The 22,599-nt window shown below is 39.0% G+C and overlaps 2 protein-coding genes across 4 annotated transcripts in view; one reads left to right on the forward strand and one right to left on the reverse strand.

Annotated features, from left to right (window-relative positions):
- LOC140169650 (uncharacterized) overlaps positions 1-22,599 on the forward strand; it is a 35,533-nt gene that overhangs the window by 5,645 nt on the left and 7,289 nt on the right. For 2 of the 3 annotated variants that reach the window (XM_072192934.1, XM_072192935.1), the window contains exons 1-6: positions 12,121-12,477; positions 13,084-13,205; positions 14,603-14,821; positions 16,533-16,630; positions 18,587-18,716; positions 22,181-22,360. In XM_072192934.1, coding sequence (XP_072049035.1) covers positions 14,606-14,821; positions 16,533-16,630; positions 18,587-18,716; positions 22,181-22,360 — 624 coding nt within the window. In that variant the 5' untranslated portion in view covers positions 12,121-12,477; positions 13,084-13,205; positions 14,603-14,605. Of the gene's footprint in view, positions 1-9,500; positions 9,679-10,937; positions 11,124-11,784; positions 12,478-13,083; positions 13,208-14,602; positions 14,822-16,532; positions 16,631-18,586; positions 18,717-22,180; positions 22,361-22,599 lie in introns of those variants that run through there. The other variant, XM_072192936.1, reaches the window with a different exon arrangement.
- LOC140170465 (uncharacterized) lies at positions 4,241-7,258 on the reverse strand. Its single transcript, XM_072193827.1, is given in 2 exon segments — positions 4,241-5,477; positions 5,480-7,258. Coding segments are annotated over 2 exon segments (2,721 nt in total). The 3' UTR covers positions 4,241-4,535.

Raw genomic sequence — 22,599 nt, forward strand, 5'->3', positions numbered from 1 at the left:
GTAGGGGAGATTGGGGTTAGTTGGAACACTGGGTAAGTTGAAACATTGTATTTTTTCTGACACAAAAAATTAATTTGGTAAAATACTGGCACCTAGTAATAGGTATTAGTAAGGGTCATCCACCAAATTAGCAACAGCACTGATGCCCCACCAGTGTTGGCTTGGGAAAGGAATATCTGTTTTTGACTTGCTGACTAATTTTTATACCCCTCAGAAAAGATCGTTATCTCCATGTTGTTTGAAGATTCAGGGATTATTTTTTGAGTATCATAAGCACTAGTAGTAAGTCCCAGAATAATGTTAAATAAAAGTTTTATTGTATTTCTTATTTTGTGTAATGAACTTTGAAATGTAAAAATAGGCATCGGGTTAGTTGAAACTTTTGAGGTGGGGTTAGTTGAAACGTGAAAATCGCATAGAAAAATATGGTTAAAAATTTGACTTTTAAAATTTGTAACATGTTTACCATTTCTTCAATATTGCTTTAATATGGTTAAAAGCAATAATACAAGCAAAAAGTGCACACAGAAAGTACATTTTATAATATTTTAGGCTTCTCATATTTTTGTCCATGGTGACACTCGTCACCTTGTGTCCAAAGTATTGACCAGCGCTCCCACATATTTATTTATTCATTTTTTCACACTGATTGTATGTTAAAGGGTGCCTTCAAGGGAAGTATAACCCTAACAACACAATAATAATTATTTTGAAATTTTTACAAGCCATGTTTCAACTAACCCCACCCTATGTTTCAACTTACCCCAGGGGTGGGGTTAGTTGAAACACTTTTTCAAATTTTCAAATTGGATTATATGAATAATCATAAGCAGGTCCAATAAAATTTAAGGCTGTATTTGTAGCATGTATGTATATGTTTATACTGATATGGTTAGTGTTTCTTGAATGTAATCGGTTTGCGTTAAAAAGACGATTTTGTGAAAAATGTTTCAACTAACCCCAATCTCCCCTACCCCCGGTACTTTTTTGTGTAGAATTCAAATCTGGCATCAGAAAAGGTGTGTCTCCTTTACTTTAAAAGATATAGGGCCCTCAAAATGCAACTTCGTCCATCCAGGACCAACTTCGGGGGGTCAGAGCCCTTTGGTAGGACATTAGGCTACTCTTATCCCATACTGAGCCTATTAGAATTATCAATAGGCCTACTTTTAGCTGAGATATTACCCATGCAAAACTCCAATTTTACATTTTTTGTACATTTTTACCCCCCTGAAAACCGATGTCAGACATTTTGCCCCACCATCAACTTCAGGTATGTTGAAAATATGTTCTTGGACAACATTTCTGAGAGATATTGGCTTTGGGACTCGATGACTTTGCTTTAAAAACATCAGTTAGGTTTGCCTAGATGTCATTCCAACCACATCAATAAAATGGGTTGATTGGTCAGTGGTCATCCACTCAAATTTTGCTAAAAATCATTTCTCTCTATGAGCATATTGAACACATGGAAAAAAATGAATGCTCAACTCCAAGCGGTTTTGGAGATATGGCTTGTCAAAATTTGGCCACATTTTGCTCTCTCAAGTTGCGTTGTTGAATTAGTAACGTTTTGGAACACTTGACTTTGCAAAAAAGATATTATGCTGAAAAGTACCAACTGGGGTGACCTTTACCAAGAAAAACAGAATCTGGCCTCAGAAACAGTGCATCTTATCTACTTAAGAAGTTATGGGTCTCTCAAAACCTTGTTTCGTTTTGTCAAAAACGAAACAAAAAGAGGTTTTGAGAGACCCATAACTTCTTCAGTAGATACGATACAATGTTTCTGAGTCAAATTATGAAAATATAATTATGAGATTAACTGCAGCTTGATACCAAAAAGCGTAACATCTCCACCCTTTTTTTTTGGCGAGTTTAAAACGTGTGACAAAAATGAAAATTATTTGATATCAGAAAGACATGCTTCGTATTCAGAATGCAATTCGATACACCTGAGGTGCTCTCATGACCCGCAAAAAATACTGTCGAAACGCCTTAAACGCTCGTTCTAGATCCCTTAATTTGTTATAAATTTACTATCATTTCTGTATAACATTGCAATTGCAACTTAGGCTTGCCTTTGTCAACACATAAGAACAGGAGGCCCCTAATATTTTTGTTATTTCCCCAAAGCTGTACCGCCAGCTTGAAGAAAGTGTTTAAAATGCGTTTAATTGATAACCAAGAACTATCATGATGCCTTTTCATCGCAACAATTTTGGGAAGCAAATAAGAAAAATAAAAAAAAATATTTGAAAATCTCCAAAAGGCTTTGGATGTTGACATTTTCCCAAACTATATTTTGACTCCAAGAGGCACTTATCGTATTATGAACCGACTGAATTAGCTGTATTTTTTTGGAATCTTAGAGTAAAAGAAAAAATGAAATAAGCGCTGATTAAGGAGATGCTAAAAGGCAGGGCCGAATTTATTTACCTGGGCCAGGCCAAAATTTGGAAGCCCAAACTCACCGTGAGGAAAGCATGTGCACTCGAAGAGGCCAAGCTTGGTTTACAAATTTGGGGCCTAAGATCGACAGTGGTGGCAGAAGTACTGTATATTAGAGGGAGATAAGCATATGTTCCAAACTTACTAAGACATATGCGCGTGAAATACATTTTTAATTCTAGACCATTTACTTGGCCCAAAATGAAGGTGAATTTTGCTATACAAAGGGCCAGTATATGAAGAGCTTTGTTGCAAAACCCCTTACATCCACTTTTGACTTTTTGAAAAAAAACAGCTTTTTTTAATTGTGCAAGTATTACTTGTTCGATTTGATTCAATTTGGGATTGGATAAAGTGTTGATGAATAGAAACTAAAAGAATAGGTTTGGGACAATTTTCAAGGCTTCCTATTTCTTCTTCCTTATAAGTGCCTCCCTCATAATGTATGAGTATTGTCGCACTGCGTACAGACAAGCTGTACTTATTTTTTACTCTGGAACCTAGAGTAGATGAGTGTATTTTGAAGTACAGTCAACATGACCGGGATGATCCCCTGCTCTTTTCGAATAGCCTGTGACGTTCTTTAACATGCACACTACATTAACCCTAACCCTGGTTCTGCATTTTGGTAAACATCTACTACATTGAACAACCCTGAACAAAGTGCAAACTAATAAGTCACCAAGATGAACAAAACTGTACAATCTGTTTTGTTCATTTTAGTAGGTTTCTTGTAAAGGACTTGCTCACTACAAACATATGGTAGCGGTTGAACCTAACAAAATGGTTCAGGGTTCATTGGCCCAGTAACCTACTACCCCCAATAAAACAGGGCATGGTTTATGTGTTGTTACCTTCTGAACTGAACAAAACCCAACAAACTTGTTTTGTTTGTCAACAACTGCACCTGTCAAAAAGGTTCAATTTTTTATGCCAAAGTATAAACAAAACTATAGTTTAGGGAGACTTTAAAACTATGACTATGGGTGTGTGTGTGTTGCTGGGGTGTTAGGCCTACATGTTTAAAATGTGTGTTTGTACATGCATGTGTTTTTTTTATATGTTTATACACATGTTATGTGTAGTGAGGGATGTGTATGGGGGTGTGTCGGTGTATGTGTGTAGGCCTACTTGTAGGGGTGTTTGTACACATATGATGTGTTATTTGTGATGGCTCAGAATATCTCATTGGCTTCATAGTATACAATATCTGCCAAGATTTTCATCATAGCCATTTTCTTTTCTTCTCTTCCTTCTTCTTTCTTTCTTTCTTTTTTTTTTTTTTTTTTTTTTTTTTTTTTTTTTTTTTTGTTTTTTTCTTGTATACCAGGGTACACATTTTTTCATTTTTCTTTTCACATCTCTTTCTTTCATCAACTAGTATATATATATTTTTTTTTTTCATTTTTTTTTTTTTTCACATCTCTTTCTTTCATCAACTAGTATATACTTTTTTTTTTCATTTTCTTTTTTTTTTTTTCACATCTCTTCATCAACTTGTATATACTTTTTTTTTTTTCCATTTTTCTTTTTGCTCAAGCACGCAAACACTGGAGATTCGCCCGTCCGTTGCGGGCAAATCCCTCGGATCAGTAAGGTTTAGTCTTAGCAGATCGCAGCGAGCACATTAGTCTTCTTCGGCGCTGTCCTCCACCTCGAAGCCAGCATCGCTGTGGAATCTGTATGAAAACAAAGTGGGAAGTAATGTTTTTAAAACATGGCATTCAAAACATTAGGCATATTATGATGTGGTAAATGTGACTTTTTGTTAATGGTAAATGTGCATTGAGGTGCAACACTTGTACAAAGTGCAACACTTCACCACATGATCCAAGGCAGCAGTTACATGTACCTGATGAAGCACCTTCCACGGCAGAGGGAGACATCACAAGTCTCGCATCCAAATCTTGTCTGGACAGCATAACCCTTTGGCGTTGTTATCCCCTCTCTCCTGCACCACATGCACTGCCTTGCCTGAACTACGTCCATGCGGATAGACCTATGGTCTGGTGCATTTTGTTTCAGCACAGGTGTTGTAGTAGCCAACAAGTGCTTCCTTGGTTTTCCTTTGGTGTAGCCGCCGATCAAGCCCTCTGCCAGTGCCATTGTGAAGGCTGAATGTTCTGGGCCTTTTGTCTTCTTCTCCACACTTTCCTCACTGGAGGAATCCAATCCTCGTAGTCAACAAGGGTAGGCAGATCGTCACTCTCTTCATCTGTCTTACTCTCCTTAGCCTTTTGCATGTAGTGATGTTTAAAACAAATCCATGCATTGACTCGGGCAATGTCCACCAAGAAATACAAGATCTTTCTCCACCATTTCTGGGACTTTCTGGAGCATGAGTAGTAAGCCCTCAGTTGATCCGCTCTATCTACTCCTCCCATATTCTTGATATAATCTATCACTTGAGTAGGCGCTGGTATATCCTCTTCTTTCGCCACCTTTGACCCCTCTTCTTTGACCTTTCTTGTTACTCTATCTGTTCTCTTGTCTCTGAAGCCATCATGTGCAGAAGACAGAATGCTGACAACCCTGGAATCCTTCCAGAGGACAGCTGTTAAATCAGCATTCTGTCTTATGTACATGGTACCTCTTGGGGTTTTTGGCATCTTCTTTATCTTCTCATACCCATGTGGGTTCTTTGCAATGGTGCCTGACAGGTCAACCGGCCATTCTTTGCTGATAGTCTTGATGGCTCCAGTTAAGTATGTCCTTTCAGCCAGGAGTTCCTTAGCCAGGGGAATGCTGGTGTACAGTTTGTCTGTATATATATGGTGATACCGATCTAGGAATGGCTGGGCTACTTGCAATGTGATATCTTTCATCTTCACACCCCCTTCAACGTACTGGTGCACCAGGAAGTTGCACATGTAGCCTGTGTTGCTCTCAGCCATTGCGTAGATTTTAAAACCAGATCTTATAGGCTTCATTGGTAGGAAGAATTTCTTGACGCACGCCTTAAACCCCTTGTACTTTATCATAGCTTCATCTATGGCGAGGTGCTGCTTGAGGTTGTATTTTCTCTGTGGCAGCGCCTCACCACAGAATCCCACAACTCTTGCAGAGCGTACAGGGGATGAGCTCGCATGTGTAGATATCGGTGTTTCTCTTCTTTGATATGATCTGGGTCATCTGCAGGATTTGCGCAAGCAAGGTGTTGACTGATTGCGTCAAATCTGTTCTTGGTCATGGTCCTGCACACAAGTTCGTTGTTGAACCCAGGCTGCGAAGACCAGTAGTGCTCAGTACATGGCAGCCTGACCAAACCCATCAACACTCTTATGCCGAACCATGCCTTTATTTCCTCCACTGTTGTCTCTTTTTTGTCTGCTCCCCTGAGATTTACATTTGTCCATGTTGTTATAAGAGCAAACAACCGCTGAGAAAAAAATTGAAGGAAATAAAAGAGGGCTATGATCGGACGAATCACAGTCAGTGTTGGTGTCGGGGTCAAAGATTGGACCCGATGGCTGCGCCCATCAAATTTCTCCTTCTTCACGGAGCTCACTGACCTGGTCCAGCCAAACCTATCTGGTGGATAAGCCCTTCCCGGCTCAGGATCGTCATCCGAATCCGGGGGGTGAGGTGGGTTTGGACCCCTCTTCTTTGTCCTCTTCTTTTTCTTCTTCTGCACCAGCTCTTCTCCAGCATCATCACCTTCATCATCCCCTTCGTCGTCAGTAGTCGATATGTCCAAGGTTGGGATAAACGGTTTCCTTTTACTTAAGGTTTCAACCTCTACCCCAACAAATACTGGTGTGTGCGGTGCAGATTCAACATATTCATCATTACTAACCTCATCGCTCTCATCCCCTGTCAGGTGTGCGTCAGGAGTGTCGTAGTCATCACTGCTTTCGCTGGATGAGACGCCAAACCTCTCCCGACTCAATTTCCTCAAAGCTTTCTGTTGCTGCTTCATATCGGCCATCGATCTCCGCACAGCTTCCTGGAGATCCCGCAATTCTTCATCTCTCTGATGCTGTTTGAACAGATCGCTCTTGGACATATTCCTCTTTCCTTTCTTTTTCTTGCCACTTACTCTCTTCTTAGCATCATCTTCACTACCACTCAAGATCATCTTTTTTTCTTTCTTTTCTGAGGTGCCAGGCTTCTCATGATCTTCACTATCAGACAACATCTTTTTCTTCTTTTTCTCTTTCTTGGCAGAGGTGCCAGGCTTCTCTAGATCTTCAATATCAGACAAGATCTTCTTTTTCTCTTTCTTGGCCTTAGGCTTCTCACCACTCTTTGTGTCTTTATGCTGCTTCTCAGTACTCTTTGTTTTCTTAGCTGGTGGTACACTCTCCTTTCTCTTCTCTTTGCTCTTCCTAATAACTTCATCAATTATTGATGTAGTGCATTTTGTAGGCGTCTCTTCACTACTGGTATCTATCTTAATCTTATCACTTCCTTTATTCTTTCCCATTTCTTGCAGTTTCTTCTTCTTGGCTTGAGTCTCATCATGCTTCTCATCTTTATCTTTCTTCTTATGTCTACTCTTTTGTTTCTTAGCTGGTGGTGTCTCATGATCAGGCATGTCATCCTTACTACGCTTCTTCTTGTGGCTACTCTTTGTTTTCTTAGCACTCTCCATTTCAGTCTTTTTCTTGGTCTTCTCTTTGCTCTTACTAACACCGATATCCGATGGAGTCGGTTTCTCTTCTTCCCCATTGCTATCCATCTTTTTACTTCCTTTGTTCTTTCCCATACTTTCTTGCACTGTACTTCTCCTCCCTTCTCCAGTCAACACAGCCCTTTCATCCTTATGCAGGCCTACTAGCAGTGCCTGGACTTCACGGGTAGTCATATTTACTACATCGGGGTAAGATACAAAAAGTTGAAATGCTGTGTAAGAGGTACAAGTTGAAAGCCAACAAAATTATACCTAACAATTTTGCAATACATGAAAATAATCCAGAAACTTCATTTTAAATGTCATAATTCAGTGATAACATCATGTACTTATTTAAATGTTATGTAATTATTTACATGAACTGTTTTAAATATCCCAAGTAAAATGGCACAGTCCATTCTATTTTTTGATACAATTTGACAACTGAAAGACCATGACCTCAATTTTGAACTTACTTTTAAGCAGTCCCTAGCTCACTAGAAAATCTTGGCAGCTCCTCTCTTTGGAATTAGGTTGGTTATACTCAGGGTCAGTGCCTTGAAACAAGCCAGGTATGTCCTCTAAATTCCTTCTCTTCACACCAGTTGATTCCCCAGCAATAAGAAGTTTGGTTGAAGTTCAATGTCAAGCTATGATCACCAGTAATAATATCTAAATCTAAATCTATATCTATATCAATAATCTGTATTGATAAAAGCTAAGAATAAAAACCTAGAAATATGCTCAAAAGGACAATGAATTTTGTGATCTTTGAGCACTCAAAAATGAGACATGTTGGATGACCTTTTAGTGTTCAATAATCAATGATCAATTAAATTGTCATTCAACCCTCTTACTTTTGAGAAAGATACACATAAAGTTCAATGCCATGGAGAGCATAATGATACCATAAACTTGTGGGTAAGGAAAATAACATATCTGTGATAACACACACCCTGGGTAACACCAGAGACACATAGCATAGTCTAAGATCAATTACTTTTTGCACACTGAATTTATTTTTAATAGGGAAGGAATGATAGAAAGTGGAATAAATTGTTTCAAACAGTGTATTGCCCACACCCCCCCACACCCCCCCTCCCCAGACCCTAGTGGGTCTATGATTGAAACAAACATGACATTTGTTCCCATTTGATCTATAGATCAGAACAGTTCGGGCAATTTGCCAAGCCATCTACTGAACACAACAAATCATGACAGGTCCCAACCCAAGACAGTTACTAAACTCAATAAAAAAGAACAGTGACCTAGATTGTCAATTATAGCTAACCTTCTAAATCTATCAAAAAGGAACAGACCCAATTTGACTGTGAACTTCTGATCAGTTCAAAACAGAACAATTTCATATAAGGTTGATGTCCTTCTCAAAGGAACAAAACAGAACAAGTTGACTGGTTGTTGGGTTTTGTTCATCTTAGTAGGGTTAGGGTTAATGTGAGAAAATATGCATGTACACGGGACCGACAGCTTAAAGTGCCCTCCGAAGCACTAAGCAAGTAGAGTGAAGTGTCTTGCTCAAGGACACAAAGAGCCGGACCTGGGATTCGAACCCTTGACCCTTGGGTTCACAGTCCTATGCCTTAACCGCTAGGCCACGCTCTCCTCTCTAATTTATAAATAATATTTATTTTATTATTTATTTTATATCGCACCTTTTGTGGATGTAAGGGGTTTTGCAACAAAATAAATTTACCCCTTTTCTAGAAACCACCTTTACAATCAAATTTGAGCCCATTTGTTTGCACTACATTATGTAACTTGACTAATGCTTTGAAAAAAAAAAAGAAAAATTGAAATATCTCATTTACTTTTTTAATTATGAATTTTTAATTAAATTCGAAAATGGCATTTTTGGGTATTTCGAGCTACACCTTTTGTTAATTAAAATGATTTTTTTTTATCATAGTGACCCAAAAACAGTTCCTTTTGGTTTTAATAGGTTAAGAACATTCCAGGCTACCATTATACATCAACAAATTTAAAACAAAACAATTCTATATTCATTTTAAGTTCAGATTTCCGGAAATTCCCTAAGATTTCCCAAACTGGAAATATGCGATAACTCCGGAAGGGAAGGTAGTATGAAGGTCAAACAACCACCAAAATGTGTATTTTTACCCACACTGTAATATTATGCCAATAACTCAATTTGGCCAAAAGTGGATGTAAGGGGTTTTGAAACAAAGCTCTTCATATGTGTGAAGCGCACAAAATTGTGCAATTTTACCATATTATGGTCAAAACATTGTGTTGCCGGGCAAAAAGGAACATGCTCAGGGCAATTTTGGGGGCCCCTCTGGCCCAATGGAAAATACGGCCCTGCTAAAAGGGCCCCACACTGTTTCTTGTCCATGAGCCTCCGAGGCACTTGCTACACCCATGGTTAATAGTTGTTCTCAAATTTTTCCTCCATCAGCTAGCTACCCCAACTGAGCAGGATGGAAGCCCGGATGGAAGGCAGGCCACATCATGGCAACGATGACGATGGTCCCATGACGATTGACGTCTCCTTGGAGACAGGCCAAGTAATAGAGACCCATCACCAAAATGCTCCGCAGGGAGGACATTCTCATCAAGGTTACAGTGATCTGCAGGTCTGTATCCCAAATTCTATCAAAAAATTGTAAAGTTATTCATTGAATTGTATGGTTGATCATGCCTGCCACTACCTAAATGTGCGGGCTCTTTTTAGTGTTGGAATAAGTTTTTAGCTGGTGATACATTGAGTAATATTCACTCAATACAAAATAGATCTACACAATTTAGAGAATCCCATACAGTGCTGCCACTCTTCTGCATCAGAAACTAGAAACTAAAAAGTATTTCAGATACAAGATTCACAATTTGTTACTCGCTCTGACAAAACAAGTCGCATTTTTGACAATTCATGATTTGAATATATAAGCACTTGACAATGATACCAAAATTATAGAAATAGCATCAATACTTTTCAAAATACATGTATGCATGATTTTGTAAATGATACCTCTATATTGTTGCCTATGGCCAATTAGTTTTCTGATTTGCATAAAAATGAACCTCTTTTATTTTTAAAATAGTACTTTCAAGGATATGAAAGTGCACTTATCTGTCTTTATTATTATTATATTATTAAAGGGGGGTAACCCTATTGGTTTTGGATATGGATTGTCTTTAAAATTACATAATAATATCAAATATCGCCTCCTTTATGCTGCTTTGTGAAAAAACGAGAGCATTTTCAGCGTAAATGTGAATAAATAGCCAAATTTGCAATCCAATACCCTGGTATACGTGAATTGCATTCTGGGCAGGCAATGACGAATGCTGACATGCTGTACAATGCCCGGCCCGTATTGAACGGAAATTTTTTTTTTCGTGCACGCTTCAGAAAAAAAAAAGGAAACAAAATATATTTCCCTTGCAATATGTACATTTCAAATGAATATAAAAAGTTTGGGTAAAATGGAGAGGAAAAAAAACCTTCCGAGACCGGGTTTTGAACCGGGTACCAGTCGGGTAAACAACAACCGCGCTAGTCAATTGAGCTATTTAGCACACCACGCTCACCGTTGCCGCTTTCATAACTATATACTGGCGCACCGCCTTGCGGTGACTGATATTTCGCTCATAATTCCTCCCAGAATTCCAAAGTATTTACCATTGTTTACAAACTGGTATACCTGTAGAAACCGCTGTGATTCATGATTTCTCCGGAAATACATCGACTTGGAGCGTCAAATTTCAGGATAGTAATGAGAAAAATAGTATATATTATGTGATACCAAAACCTCATCAACAATGAAAAAAATCGGGGGGATGATGCTGTCGATCGGGTTACGGACCTTTAAATTAATTATCATGTTATACACAGGCCCTTGTAGAAGCTACAATAGCTGGTTCTCAGCAGCAGCAACAGCAGCATCAACATCAAATGCAGCAACATAACCAAGTGCAACAGATGCAACAAATTGGTCAACAGCAGCAACAACAGCAGCAGCAGCAGCAACAACAACAACAGCAAGCTAGTACTAGTGGTAGCTCACAGCAACAGGTCGAGGTATGTACTGTACAGCAGGGCTCAAAATATGTTGGCCCACCAAAATTCATAAAATAGCTTGTATTTTAAAAAAAGTTTTTTTAAACAGCTGGAATTATCAACATTGCAAAATGCTAACATATTCAAATTCCTGTACAAATATCTTGCCAGCATTATTTATTGATTGTTCTAGCTTCCTTTATTGTGCTTTATTTCAAGTGCTGAAATATCTGATAATGAAGGACACAATGTGCTTTCACTGTGCAGGCAGTGTACATTTTTGGAGCAATTGTACTGCATTTGAAATGTTTATTTTTTTTTATGTCCTTTATTTTTGAGGAACACGGTCACGCAGACGCTACTACCGCACTGCCGGGCACCTCAAAGTATAATCCAGAGCATTTAAAAATAACAGAGCTCCTTATTTGGAATTTTGAAGAGATCATTTATTTAATGTGTATAAAACAAATTACGCTTATTTCAGACAAAATGTCAAAAATAGATACTAGAACTGTATCACATTAACCACTCAGGTGAAGGCCTGTTTTTGCCCAAACTAAAAACGACTAAGGATTTGCTGCACAGTGCACAAACATCTTACAATTTTTGTAAAAACATAGTATTATTTGCCTGATAATGATTTCCTTCTTTTCTCATGTTGCTTATCTTATTAATTCTACAGGGACAAGGTGAATCCAAGCAAATGCCTGCATTTCCGACACAGGAAAGCAGTCAATCTGAAGCAGGTGGCGCTTCTGCTGCGCTATTTCGCTTAGCTGCGCAAGCCAGTGAGTCTCAACAAGCCATTAAGCCAGCAGCGGCGGCAGCAGGAGGAGAGAAGATGGCTAGTGATGCATCAGCAGTATTTGCTTACATCCCCAAGTCTGGTCCAAGTGGTGAACCCGACTGGTCACAAGTGATACGCATTGACAAGGATGTCCTGAATGAAGTCTTGGAGCGACAGGCTAAGAAGGCTGATGGAGATTCGGATAAGAAGAAGAAGAAAAGAAAAGAAGAATAAGAAGAATAAAGATCCATTCCAAGGGATCAAGAACATTTGGTTGAGTCCCCAGCCGATTGGGGAGTTCACGTGCGACACCTGCGGGCGCATTTGCCAGACACCGCGTGGCCTACAGCGTCACATCAAACGAAGACATCTGAGCGAGAGGCCGTTTAAATGTGCAGACTGTGATTGGAGTTTTGCAATCATGAGCGAGCTGAAAGCTCACGAGAAGACACATTCCAAGGAGAGACCGTTCCAGTGTAGAGAATGCAACCAGTGCTTCAAGAGAAGCGGAGATCTGAAGCGTCATGAGTCCAGTCATTCTGAAGAAAGACCACACAAATGTCCTGTCTGTGAAATGAGCTTTAAAAGGTAAGAGATTTCATATTTCAGTTGCCCAAAGTGTGCAACTGCACACATATTTTATGTTTTATGCTTTCCACCGGTATACAGTGGAATTTTTATCATGTCCTCATCTATCCATGGTGCTGGTAGAAACCTTAATACTAAAGAGAGTGCAGCGCAGGGGTATGACATTTCCAGGGGAGCTGTGGAGCTCAAACCCTGAGTTTATCATGAGAATCTATCCTGGGCATATTTCAGCCACTCAGTTCCCATTTGAGCCCTGTGGTTAAAAATTCCTTTGCAGGGTTATTGGGCTCCGAATCTAGGGGTCCAGCATTTTAAACAACCCATACCTATAAACGAACAAGGCAAGTTTGTAAAGAAGGGAGGGGGTTCCGGTTACAACTGTTGATTATGTTTCTCCTCTGCTATTAAAAAACATTGATGTCAACCATATTGACCCACTTCTGGTTTCATTACACATGGGGAGTGAGGGACAGAGCTGTGAACCAAAACTACTTTCATTTATAGGATGTCACCAATCTTTTTGGATTTCAGAAACTGAGAAGGTTGCTACATTGTGTACATTATAATTAGTATCTTCTTTCACCTGTTGTTTTGTTCTTTTGCCAGATCTCAGAATCTTCGACAGCATATGATTCTACACAGCGACATCAAGAGTTACGTTTGCGATTACTGCAAGAAAGCATTTGCACGGAAAGACTATTTGGAGATGCATATACGCACACACACAGGTAACAGAAAAAAAGACAAACAATAAATTGTGTATACTTTTCTGGAAGGCCAATTATCATTTTAGTTAGAAGTCATAATATCAGTGGCTGAAAGTCCTATGTGTCCTAAGGCCAAATAAAGAAGAAAGTATATCTCAGACACATTTGGTAAGAAAGCTAAAGTGCTATCACTGCAAACCCAAAGTGTCTATATTTCAGCAAAATGTCTGGAATTGGTTTGGCAGTAACAATGAGGGATTAACTACTAAATATAGACACAAATTTAGACCACTATTTGAGCAGTATACCTCAAATGTAGTCTGATAAATAGACCCAATATTAGACACTAAGCCCAAAACAACATTGGGTGCATTTTACACATGGGTGGTTCTGGCATAAGAAGCAAACATGGGTATCATTATGGGCTCTTATAAATCAGTGAAAAGAAGCAATTTTCCAGTTAAGTGAATTGCTAACAAACAATAAGCATGGATTTCAATGGTGTATGTTTAGATAGTATTATTTGAACAGTAATTTTACATATAGTTGTATAACAATCAACATTGAATAATAGTTAGTGATCTTCAGAAAAAGTTTACAACAAAACATTTGGGCTGGTAATATAGCAGTCCATGAATGTGTCTATAATTGTGTCCATAATTTTGTCCAGTATCAGTTTAACAAAGGCTAATACCCCATTCATATCTAATCTCCAATGCTAGACGTTTTGCTGAATTATAGACGTTCTGGGTTTGCAGTGTATGCGTTGTTTTTTTATTAAGAATATGAGCTACGGTATGCGATATGCGATATTTTTTTTTATAGTCAAGGCCCAAGATTTATTTACTTTTTGATATTCAAATACAGAAACGTAGTAATACACAATGAATAGTTTTGTTTAAGTCTCTTTTACAATCATGGCAAAAAACAACAACCAAACTGCAAACACAAGACAAAATTGAATAGCTATACGATACTGAAAAAATGAACATAGGGGTAAAAAAAATTACGATCGACGCATAGCGCTTAGCGCTGAATTGGATTTCACATAGCAATGGCGAGGGTGTCTGAGACATACATTTTTTTTCTTGGCCTAAGATATGAGTTCAACAGTGTTTACAGTTGTATTCAAACTGTTAGGGCTCAAACATGTATCTCTACATGGCAATACAAATACCACACCTATATGTGCATATGCCTTAAAATTTAGTCCATGTGACAACTCAAGTATGGTTTTCTTTAACTTCCATCGTTATCCACACCATAATAGAAAACTCATTTATGAAATCCGATTTGGTGTGATGTACTCTATGGTTTTACTAGTGCGTTGAATAATCGGACATACTGATGAACCGACAAACTCTGAGAAGATCCAGATTTTTATTATATTCTCATTATGAATCCATACCTATCTCTAGGTGATGAAGACACGAAACCCAAGCCTTTTAAGTGTGAATTCTGCGATAAGACCTTCCTCTACAAACGCTACATGCTTCAGCATTTACCAGCCCATACCGCGAAAAACCATTCTTATAAGCGATCTGTGCGGCAAAGCCTTTGGATACAAGTCTGGTCTGCGTGTACACAGGAAAACGCACACAGGAGTAGGAGCAGTGTACTGTGACATATGTAACAAGGTTTGTATGCAGTCACTGTAGAGTATCTTGCATCCCATGAGAGTTTTGTCTCATTTTTTGGAGAAACTAGTTATGCATTCAATTAACTCTTTTAGGCATGGTTTGAAAACATGTTACATACATGATTGTGTTTTTTAAAGGTATCACAAAAGAAATTTTTTTAATATTCATAGATATAGTGGGGTTTCTAGCCAATGTCAATATAAAAATTGATTCAATTGTGGCTGAAATTCAAAATACAGTACACTCCACAATGTCGGGCACCACTTGTTGTAGCTATAAATAGCTCACTGAACCCTGCTGTCAAACTAAAATTGAGTATAAACTTATATAGAATGACACAAAGAAGTTTATTTTTGCTGAAGAAAATGTATTAACCTGACAAGTGACCGTTGGGCTATTCCACTTGATATCCATACACTCCCTATGGAAGTCATGACCTCAAAGGGGCATTTCGTGATCCACAGCCTCATCCCCCCACTTTTCTCAAAAAAGTGGAGATTTTTATATCACTGGAAACCTCTGGCTACATAATGTTTATGTACAAAATATTTCTTGCAGATTAATTCGTTTTGCAAAGATATCGTGAAATTTGAATTTCGTTCTGGTGCACCAGAAGGAAATTACAACGCATTGTCTATGGAGCACTGTAATACACATTATCATGCATAAATCGCAAACGCAAAATCGGAATCAACTGAAATTTTGGAAATAAGCTTTTTTCGTGGATATCTACTGACAAATGTCATAAAAAGAGGATGCTAGGATCACGAAACACTCCTTTAATTTCCCACACAGGGGTGTATAGACTTCAATTGGAATCACCCATTCAGTTAACCCACATGAAATTCACACTCCCTGTGTGGAAGATTAAGGTCATGTCTTCCATGTGAGGTGTATGGATTTCAACTGGAATAACCCATTGCAATGCAAACAGTAGACATATTCAGTGATCCCAGCGCCAGTGTAAAAAAATTTAGATTGTTTATAAATTGCTTAAAAAAGTGAGGGATAAGTCATTCAAATTTATTTAATCAGTTTGATGCCAAAGTAGAACTGCTAGAACTCTAATACATTTTTACTGGGACAGTAGGTAGGTATTTTTGAATGTTTTTGCAACAGTCATTTGCTGCAGTCTCTGGCACAGACTATTGGCACTTGTTCACATTTTGAGAGCGTGCACAGTGTAATCTTGGAAGTGGGGTTCCGATTGGCCGATTCAATCGTCTGACAATCGTAACAACAAACCAGTATTTCTACCGTTTACGGGTAAAAGTGTTGGTCAGCGCAGAACAACATCTTTCTTGAAGGGAACACAAAGGCTCTGCATATGCCGCTCATTAACAGGGCACTCGCGTCTATCAGAGCAAAACACTGCCATAGTCCTCTGAAAGCTGGTGTAAAAAAGGTAGGCCTATACTGGTACTTGTCAAAGCAGATAAGCACTGTACTTTTATTTAGGAAGGCATGGCACAGATATGGCCTTTGATAGTTGATTGTGAGTTTCCCATTACACATTGTTATTATTCACTATTTTTGTAACAAATATCAGGCTTTCAAACGGTAACCAACAAAGCATCAAAATAATGAGTTATTTCTGCAAAATAATGTTCTGACACGGGCTGGCGATGGGCAACTCACAAACAACTTTCTCAAAAGGTCTAACAGCGCATGCCCTTATGTAACCTATATTGTTTGTTTCCATTCTTAGGTCTTCGGCAACGCGTGTAGGATGCGTGAGCACCGCGTGATCCATAGCGGAGAAAAGCCGTTCATGTGTCAGTTGTGCGGCAATCGATTCTCTCATAGGTAGGCAACTTTGGGTGGGATTTAAGGACAATAGGCCATTGTTACTTATTGTGAACTATTGTTTTATATTATCATAATCAGGTATTTGGAGACAGCTGCAGGATGAGGGAACATCGTGTCATTTGACTCATTCATTCGGGAGAGAAACCTTACATGTGTCAGCTATGTGGTATTCGATTCTCTCGTAGGTAGGCGACAACGCCCCATCTTGGTCTCCTACACATTCTTGCAGTTTTGTATAGTTGTGGTTAATTTTGCGTACAGGCTGACTGACCCTTCTTATGGTCATTTTGCTTTCTTACACTGACTCTGGTTTCAGAATTGTGGTTACTTGCATGGGTGTGTTATTAAGGGAGTGGTCTCATAGATTTCATTAAATTCAGAAACTTTATTCTATTGTGGTTTTGGGAAGATTGTTTCTGTGTCTTGGAAAATTTATACAAACTTTCCAAATAACAGATATTCAGGATTAGGAGTATGTGACAACACTAAAAAAATCAACCTGAATTTTTTACTGTTGGCCAAAATATTCAATGAAGTCAGTGCAAGAAATAGATGTTTTGCTTATAAAGGTTATTCTCCCTTTTGCCATCTTGCGGGTACAAATGTATGCATTGGATGTAAGGCGCAGGGTGCAGGCAACTGTTGTCCTGTGTTGACACTGTTTTGTGTTTGTTTGTGAAGTATCAAATGCGGAATGCACCCAAATAAGGCATTTACCTGCAGGATGGCGGACATGTGACATCACAGGAATAACCTCTAAATTGTCATTCGATGTCACACACTCTATTATGCGGTTGCACTATGTGGTTTCCTGCTTTCTTGGAGATTGGTATTTTGGGGTATATTGTGGCAGAACTGAAGAGTTTGGATACACCTGATGTATGTAGGTTGTTCAGCTTATAATTGGTTACAATTATTCAGTTTTTGTTACTGCGGGCGTCAATAAAGTCCCAACTTGCGCTTTCGTAAATTCACATATAGCTCGAGTCCTTCATTAAGCAACACATAGCTAGCATAAGTGTGGTGTCCAACTGCTTGCACAGCATTCTATATGCCGAACAAACTATATAGTCTACTTTAATTAGTAGGATGGTTTGGGAGTTGTAGTATCAAATATTATGAATCATAATTTCAACAATATGTTTGTAAAACATGAACGCAATTGATTGATTACAATATTTGACTTTTAAAGATCATATGTTTGGTATTTATAAGTCAGCTTTTATACTTTAGCCTCACACACACAGCCTTTTATTTCTCTGTCGTTGTTGTATTTAATACAAGTCTCTTTCAAAATACCATCATTTGCAAATTTAATGTCTTTCTGACAGCTCTTCTTAGACTTTCTCTGAAATCATCGCATCGGTGGTACCTTCATAAGTTTTTTTTTCAATTTATGGTCTGCATATCATACATTTAGACACAGTACATCACATTCTTGTGTACATACCCAGCAAACACACAAAGAAATAATTGTCAGTATGTGTTGGTAAATTAAGCGCACATTTGAATAAATCAAGTAGGGTCCCATCAAAATATTGATTCGCTAAGTTGGTCTTATGTTTTGTGGAGCGAAATTGAATGATACCACTGTTCCCTCTAAGGATTTTGGTTTGGGGCCAAATTGACCATTTATTGACATTTTAGGCCAAACATCTCAAGAAAATGGTCAAATTAGACTGAAAACCTCTTTTTCTTCTTCATGGAAGGATTTGCGCCAATTCTGGTTAAGTCCTGTGCCAATCACGCTGCATTAATTGCCTCAGCTTGAACTCTCAGCCCTTAACCCCTTGACACAATGAGCGTGTTTATAGTGGCTGTATATGCAAAGATTATACTGCAATAACAATTGACTTCACGGTACTTATACGCTAATATGCACTAGATACCAGATCATATGGCTCACTATAAACACGCTCAATTTTCGCCCCACTCTTTTTCTGTTCACCTCAGGTCTGGCTTGAGATTACATCTGAAAACTTTGCATAAGGGAGGCAAAATAGCCAAGACTGAAGACACAGATGGGGATGGTAGTACCCAGGAGACGGAGCAGCATTCCAATACTTCATATGGAGAGCAACAGGTACTAGAACCAATTATAGAATTTCAATGATTACTTGTGTTTCATAATAGCTTTACTGGAATCCCAAACAAGATGAGAGGCATGGCAGGAAAAAGTGGGCAATACAGGAAGCTTATTGCCGGGAAATTTTTGGTTTTTGCCCCAAAAATAAAGAAATACATAAGTGAACTAGAAGGCTATATATTTGTACACAAATACGGCTATACCCGCATGTTATCGGTTTACACAAACTTACAGTCCTTATTTGCTGAGGACTTATTGTCAGTCTCTCTAATTCACAGTGAAGCTATGCAATTTGATAGATTGAAATTCACAATATGCAATTTGATTAGGAGAAAGCTATTCCAGAGGGAGTATGTAAATTAAATCGAACAGCCATTTCAGAGGGAGTATGTAAATTAAATAGAACAGCTATTTTGGGATCATTTCAGAGGGAGTATGTAAATTAAATGGAACAGCCAAAGGTATGTAAATTGAATGGAACAGCCTTAACGCTTCACACATGGTATTTCCAATTATCATCATCTATAATTATTATAGGCCTAATACGCTATTGAAATTCACAATATGCAATTTGATTAGGGAAAGCTATTCCAGAGGGAGTATGTAAATTAAATGGAACAGTCATTTCAGAGGGAGTATGTAAATTAAATAGAACAGCCTATTTTGTGGCCATTTCAGAGGGAGTATGTAAATTAAATAGAACAGCCAATGGGTATGTAATTTAACTGGTACAGCCTTAACGTTTCTGTCATCTATATAATTATAATTACGCTATTGTCTGTGAATGGGGTGGGGTGGGTGTTATTAACAATATAATTCGCAGGTGCAATCTGTGTACAAACTCCGAGCACTGAAGCTGCTTTATTTGATGATAAGCGGACTGCCCTTTTTAACATTTGGGGCCCTGGCCCATAATATTTGACTTATGAGGCTGTACACATGTTGAAGTATAATTCTCAAGTGCTATCAGTAGACTCAAGCTGGGCACTGTAGCTGCTTTATTTACTGAGTAACGGCTGGCCCTATGTTTTAGCGTTTGGGGCCCTGGGCCCATACTATGTGACATATGGGGCTCATATGTACATAAAACAATATAATTCTCAGGTGCAGTCTGTGTACAAACTATGAGCTCTGAAGCAGCTTTATTTGATGAAAAACGGCCGGGCCTTTGCTTTAACATTTGGGGCCCCGGCCCATAATATTTGACTTATGGGGCTCATGTGCATATGTTGAAATATAATTCTCAAGTGCTATCAGCAGACTCAAGCTGGACATTGTAGCTGCTTTCTTTGCGGAGTAACGGCCGGCCCTATGTTTTAGAGTTTGGGGCCCTGGGGCCCATATTATGTGACACATGGGGTTCATATATACGTATAACAATATAATGCTGAAGACCTATTAGTGTACCAAATCTAAACCCTGTAGCTACTTTATTTGCTGAGAAACGACCGGCCCTTTGTTTTAACATTTGGGCCTCTGGGGCCCCTAGTCTTAAACATCTGGGGCCAAAATGGGCAGAAGACACATTACAACTTAGGGCCCATACATGTGCCACATATGAGCCCTAGTGCCCTTGTAGTTTTATAGCTGGCCTTGTTAATCTGTTGCCCCTTATTTTAACATTTGGGGCCCTGGGGCCCATAATGTATGACAAATGGGACTCATGTATACTTGTATATATAGAGTACCCCTGGAGCTATCAGTGTACCAACTCAGGGCCCTGAGGCTGCTTCATTTGATGAGAAACAGCATGCTTTGTATTTTTACATTTGGGCCCCTGGGGCCCGTGACCTTGACCTCTGGAGCCAAGATGTGCAAAGGATAAATCTCGGGTAGGGCCCATAAGTGTATCACATATGGGCCCTGGGGCCCTTATAGTTTTAGCACTAGCCTTGTCAATCTGTTGCCCCTTTTTTTAACATTTGGGTCCCTGGGGCCCATAATATATGACATATGGGGCTCATGTATGCGTGTATATATAGAGTACCCCTGGGGCTATCAGTGTACCAACTCAGGGCCATGAGGATGCTTCATTTGATGAGAAACAGCATGCTTTGTATTTTTACATTTGGGCCCCTGGGGCCCGTGACCTTTGACCTCTGGGGCCAAGATGTGCAAAGGATAAATCTACGGGGTAGGGCCCATAAGTGTATCACATATGGGCCCTGGGGCCCTTATAGTTTTAGCACTAGCCTTGTCAATCTGTTGCCCCTTTTTTTTTTACATTTGGGGCCCTGGGGCCCATAATATTTGACATATGGGGCTCATGTATGCGTGTATATATAGAGTACCCTGGGGCTATCAGTGTACCAACTCAGGGCCATGAGGATGCTTCATTTGATGAGAAACAGCATGCTTTGTATTTTTACATTTGGGCCCCTGGGGCCCGTGACCTTTGACCTCTGGGGCCAAGATGGGCAAAGGATAAATCTACGGGTAGGGCCCATAAGTGTACCACATATGGGCCCTGTGGCCCTTGTAGTTTTAGCGCTAGCCTTGACAGAATGTTGTGTTTGATGGAGGAGGAGAAGGAGAAGAAACCATAGAATGGCAATATACCCGTTCATGCTTCGCATGCGGGTATAAATATGTCATACTGGAGGGAAATTTGGTAAAACTGGAGGGAAATTCTGGATTGCTTGCAGGGAAAAAACCCATTTTTTTCAGCCTCTGATGAGAGGAAAATACAAAGTTCTGTCAAGGCAATGCTGGTCAACTGGTCGGTTAGGTTTTGAAGGGCCGGATTTACCATTTGGCCAGATGTCCCAGGGCCCGCAAAATTGCCCTGTGCATCTTCTTTTTTAGCCCCAAAACACCATGTTTTGAACCCAAATAGGTAAAATTGCAAATTTTTGTGTGTTTCACATGCTCTGGCTCTTTAGCAAAATTCACCTTAATTTGGGGCTAAAAAAATAGCCTGAAATTGAAATATTTTCATGCACGCACGCAAATAATCGAGTAAAATCAGAACAAAATATCATTGTCTCCCTCTAATGCTTCTGCCTTCATTGTTGATCTTATACGTAAATCAACTGAATATTTGGCCACTTGAGTGCACATGCCTCTTTCACAGTGAGTTTGGAGGCCTCCAAATTGTGGCCTGGCCCAATCCTCCAAAACAGTATATCCGGCCCTGCTTGCGGGTAGAAGTAAATAGCATAATTGCAAGTCCCTTCTCTACTAATCTCTAGAGATGGTTGAGGATTATTTTTTTCATTCCTAGGTCAATATTAGGGGAATAGAAGAATAATCTAAGAATTATGGTGTCCAGTTGAGTTGTAATGCAAAATGTCGGGTTCTCAATGAAAAAAATATCAATTTGCTGGTCTGAACCATGGAATTATGGAAAACATTTAACTTCTAAATTGTTGATCTAAAGTGTATAAAAGTACACATATTTCGAATGGAAATTACCTTACGAATCCAGTGGTAACGTCAGATTAAAACTTGTGTTTCCACAGGTCATAGTGTCCAACGCATCAGAGTTGCATCAGCAAACCGCTAACATCCAGTATGTACATCACATACAAGAGGTTCAGCAGACCACACCGACATCTATTATCAATGCCATACAGGGAATTGATCCCCACACCACAGCTATACAGACTCTGAATCCTCACGATGGAACTACTACCATACAGGTGGGTACACTTTAATATATTAAGAGGAGATGTAATGTACATTATATGTGACCATCCACCACAAATGAGCCCAGAAGTCGGAAAAAGTGATTTTGAGCTACTGCATGGTGCAAAATATCAAAAATGGCATGTTTTGAGAAAAAGTAGACTTTCACAGATTTGAAATATTTCTTACTTCTCTTACACAACTGCAAAGTTACACGCCTGTACAGAATCTAAAAATAATTAAAAATTTACAT

This window comes from Amphiura filiformis, chromosome 14 (genome assembly GCF_039555335.1).
Source record: "Amphiura filiformis chromosome 14, Afil_fr2py, whole genome shotgun sequence".
NCBI classification, from domain to species: Eukaryota; Metazoa; Echinodermata; class Ophiuroidea; order Amphilepidida; family Amphiuridae; genus Amphiura; species Amphiura filiformis.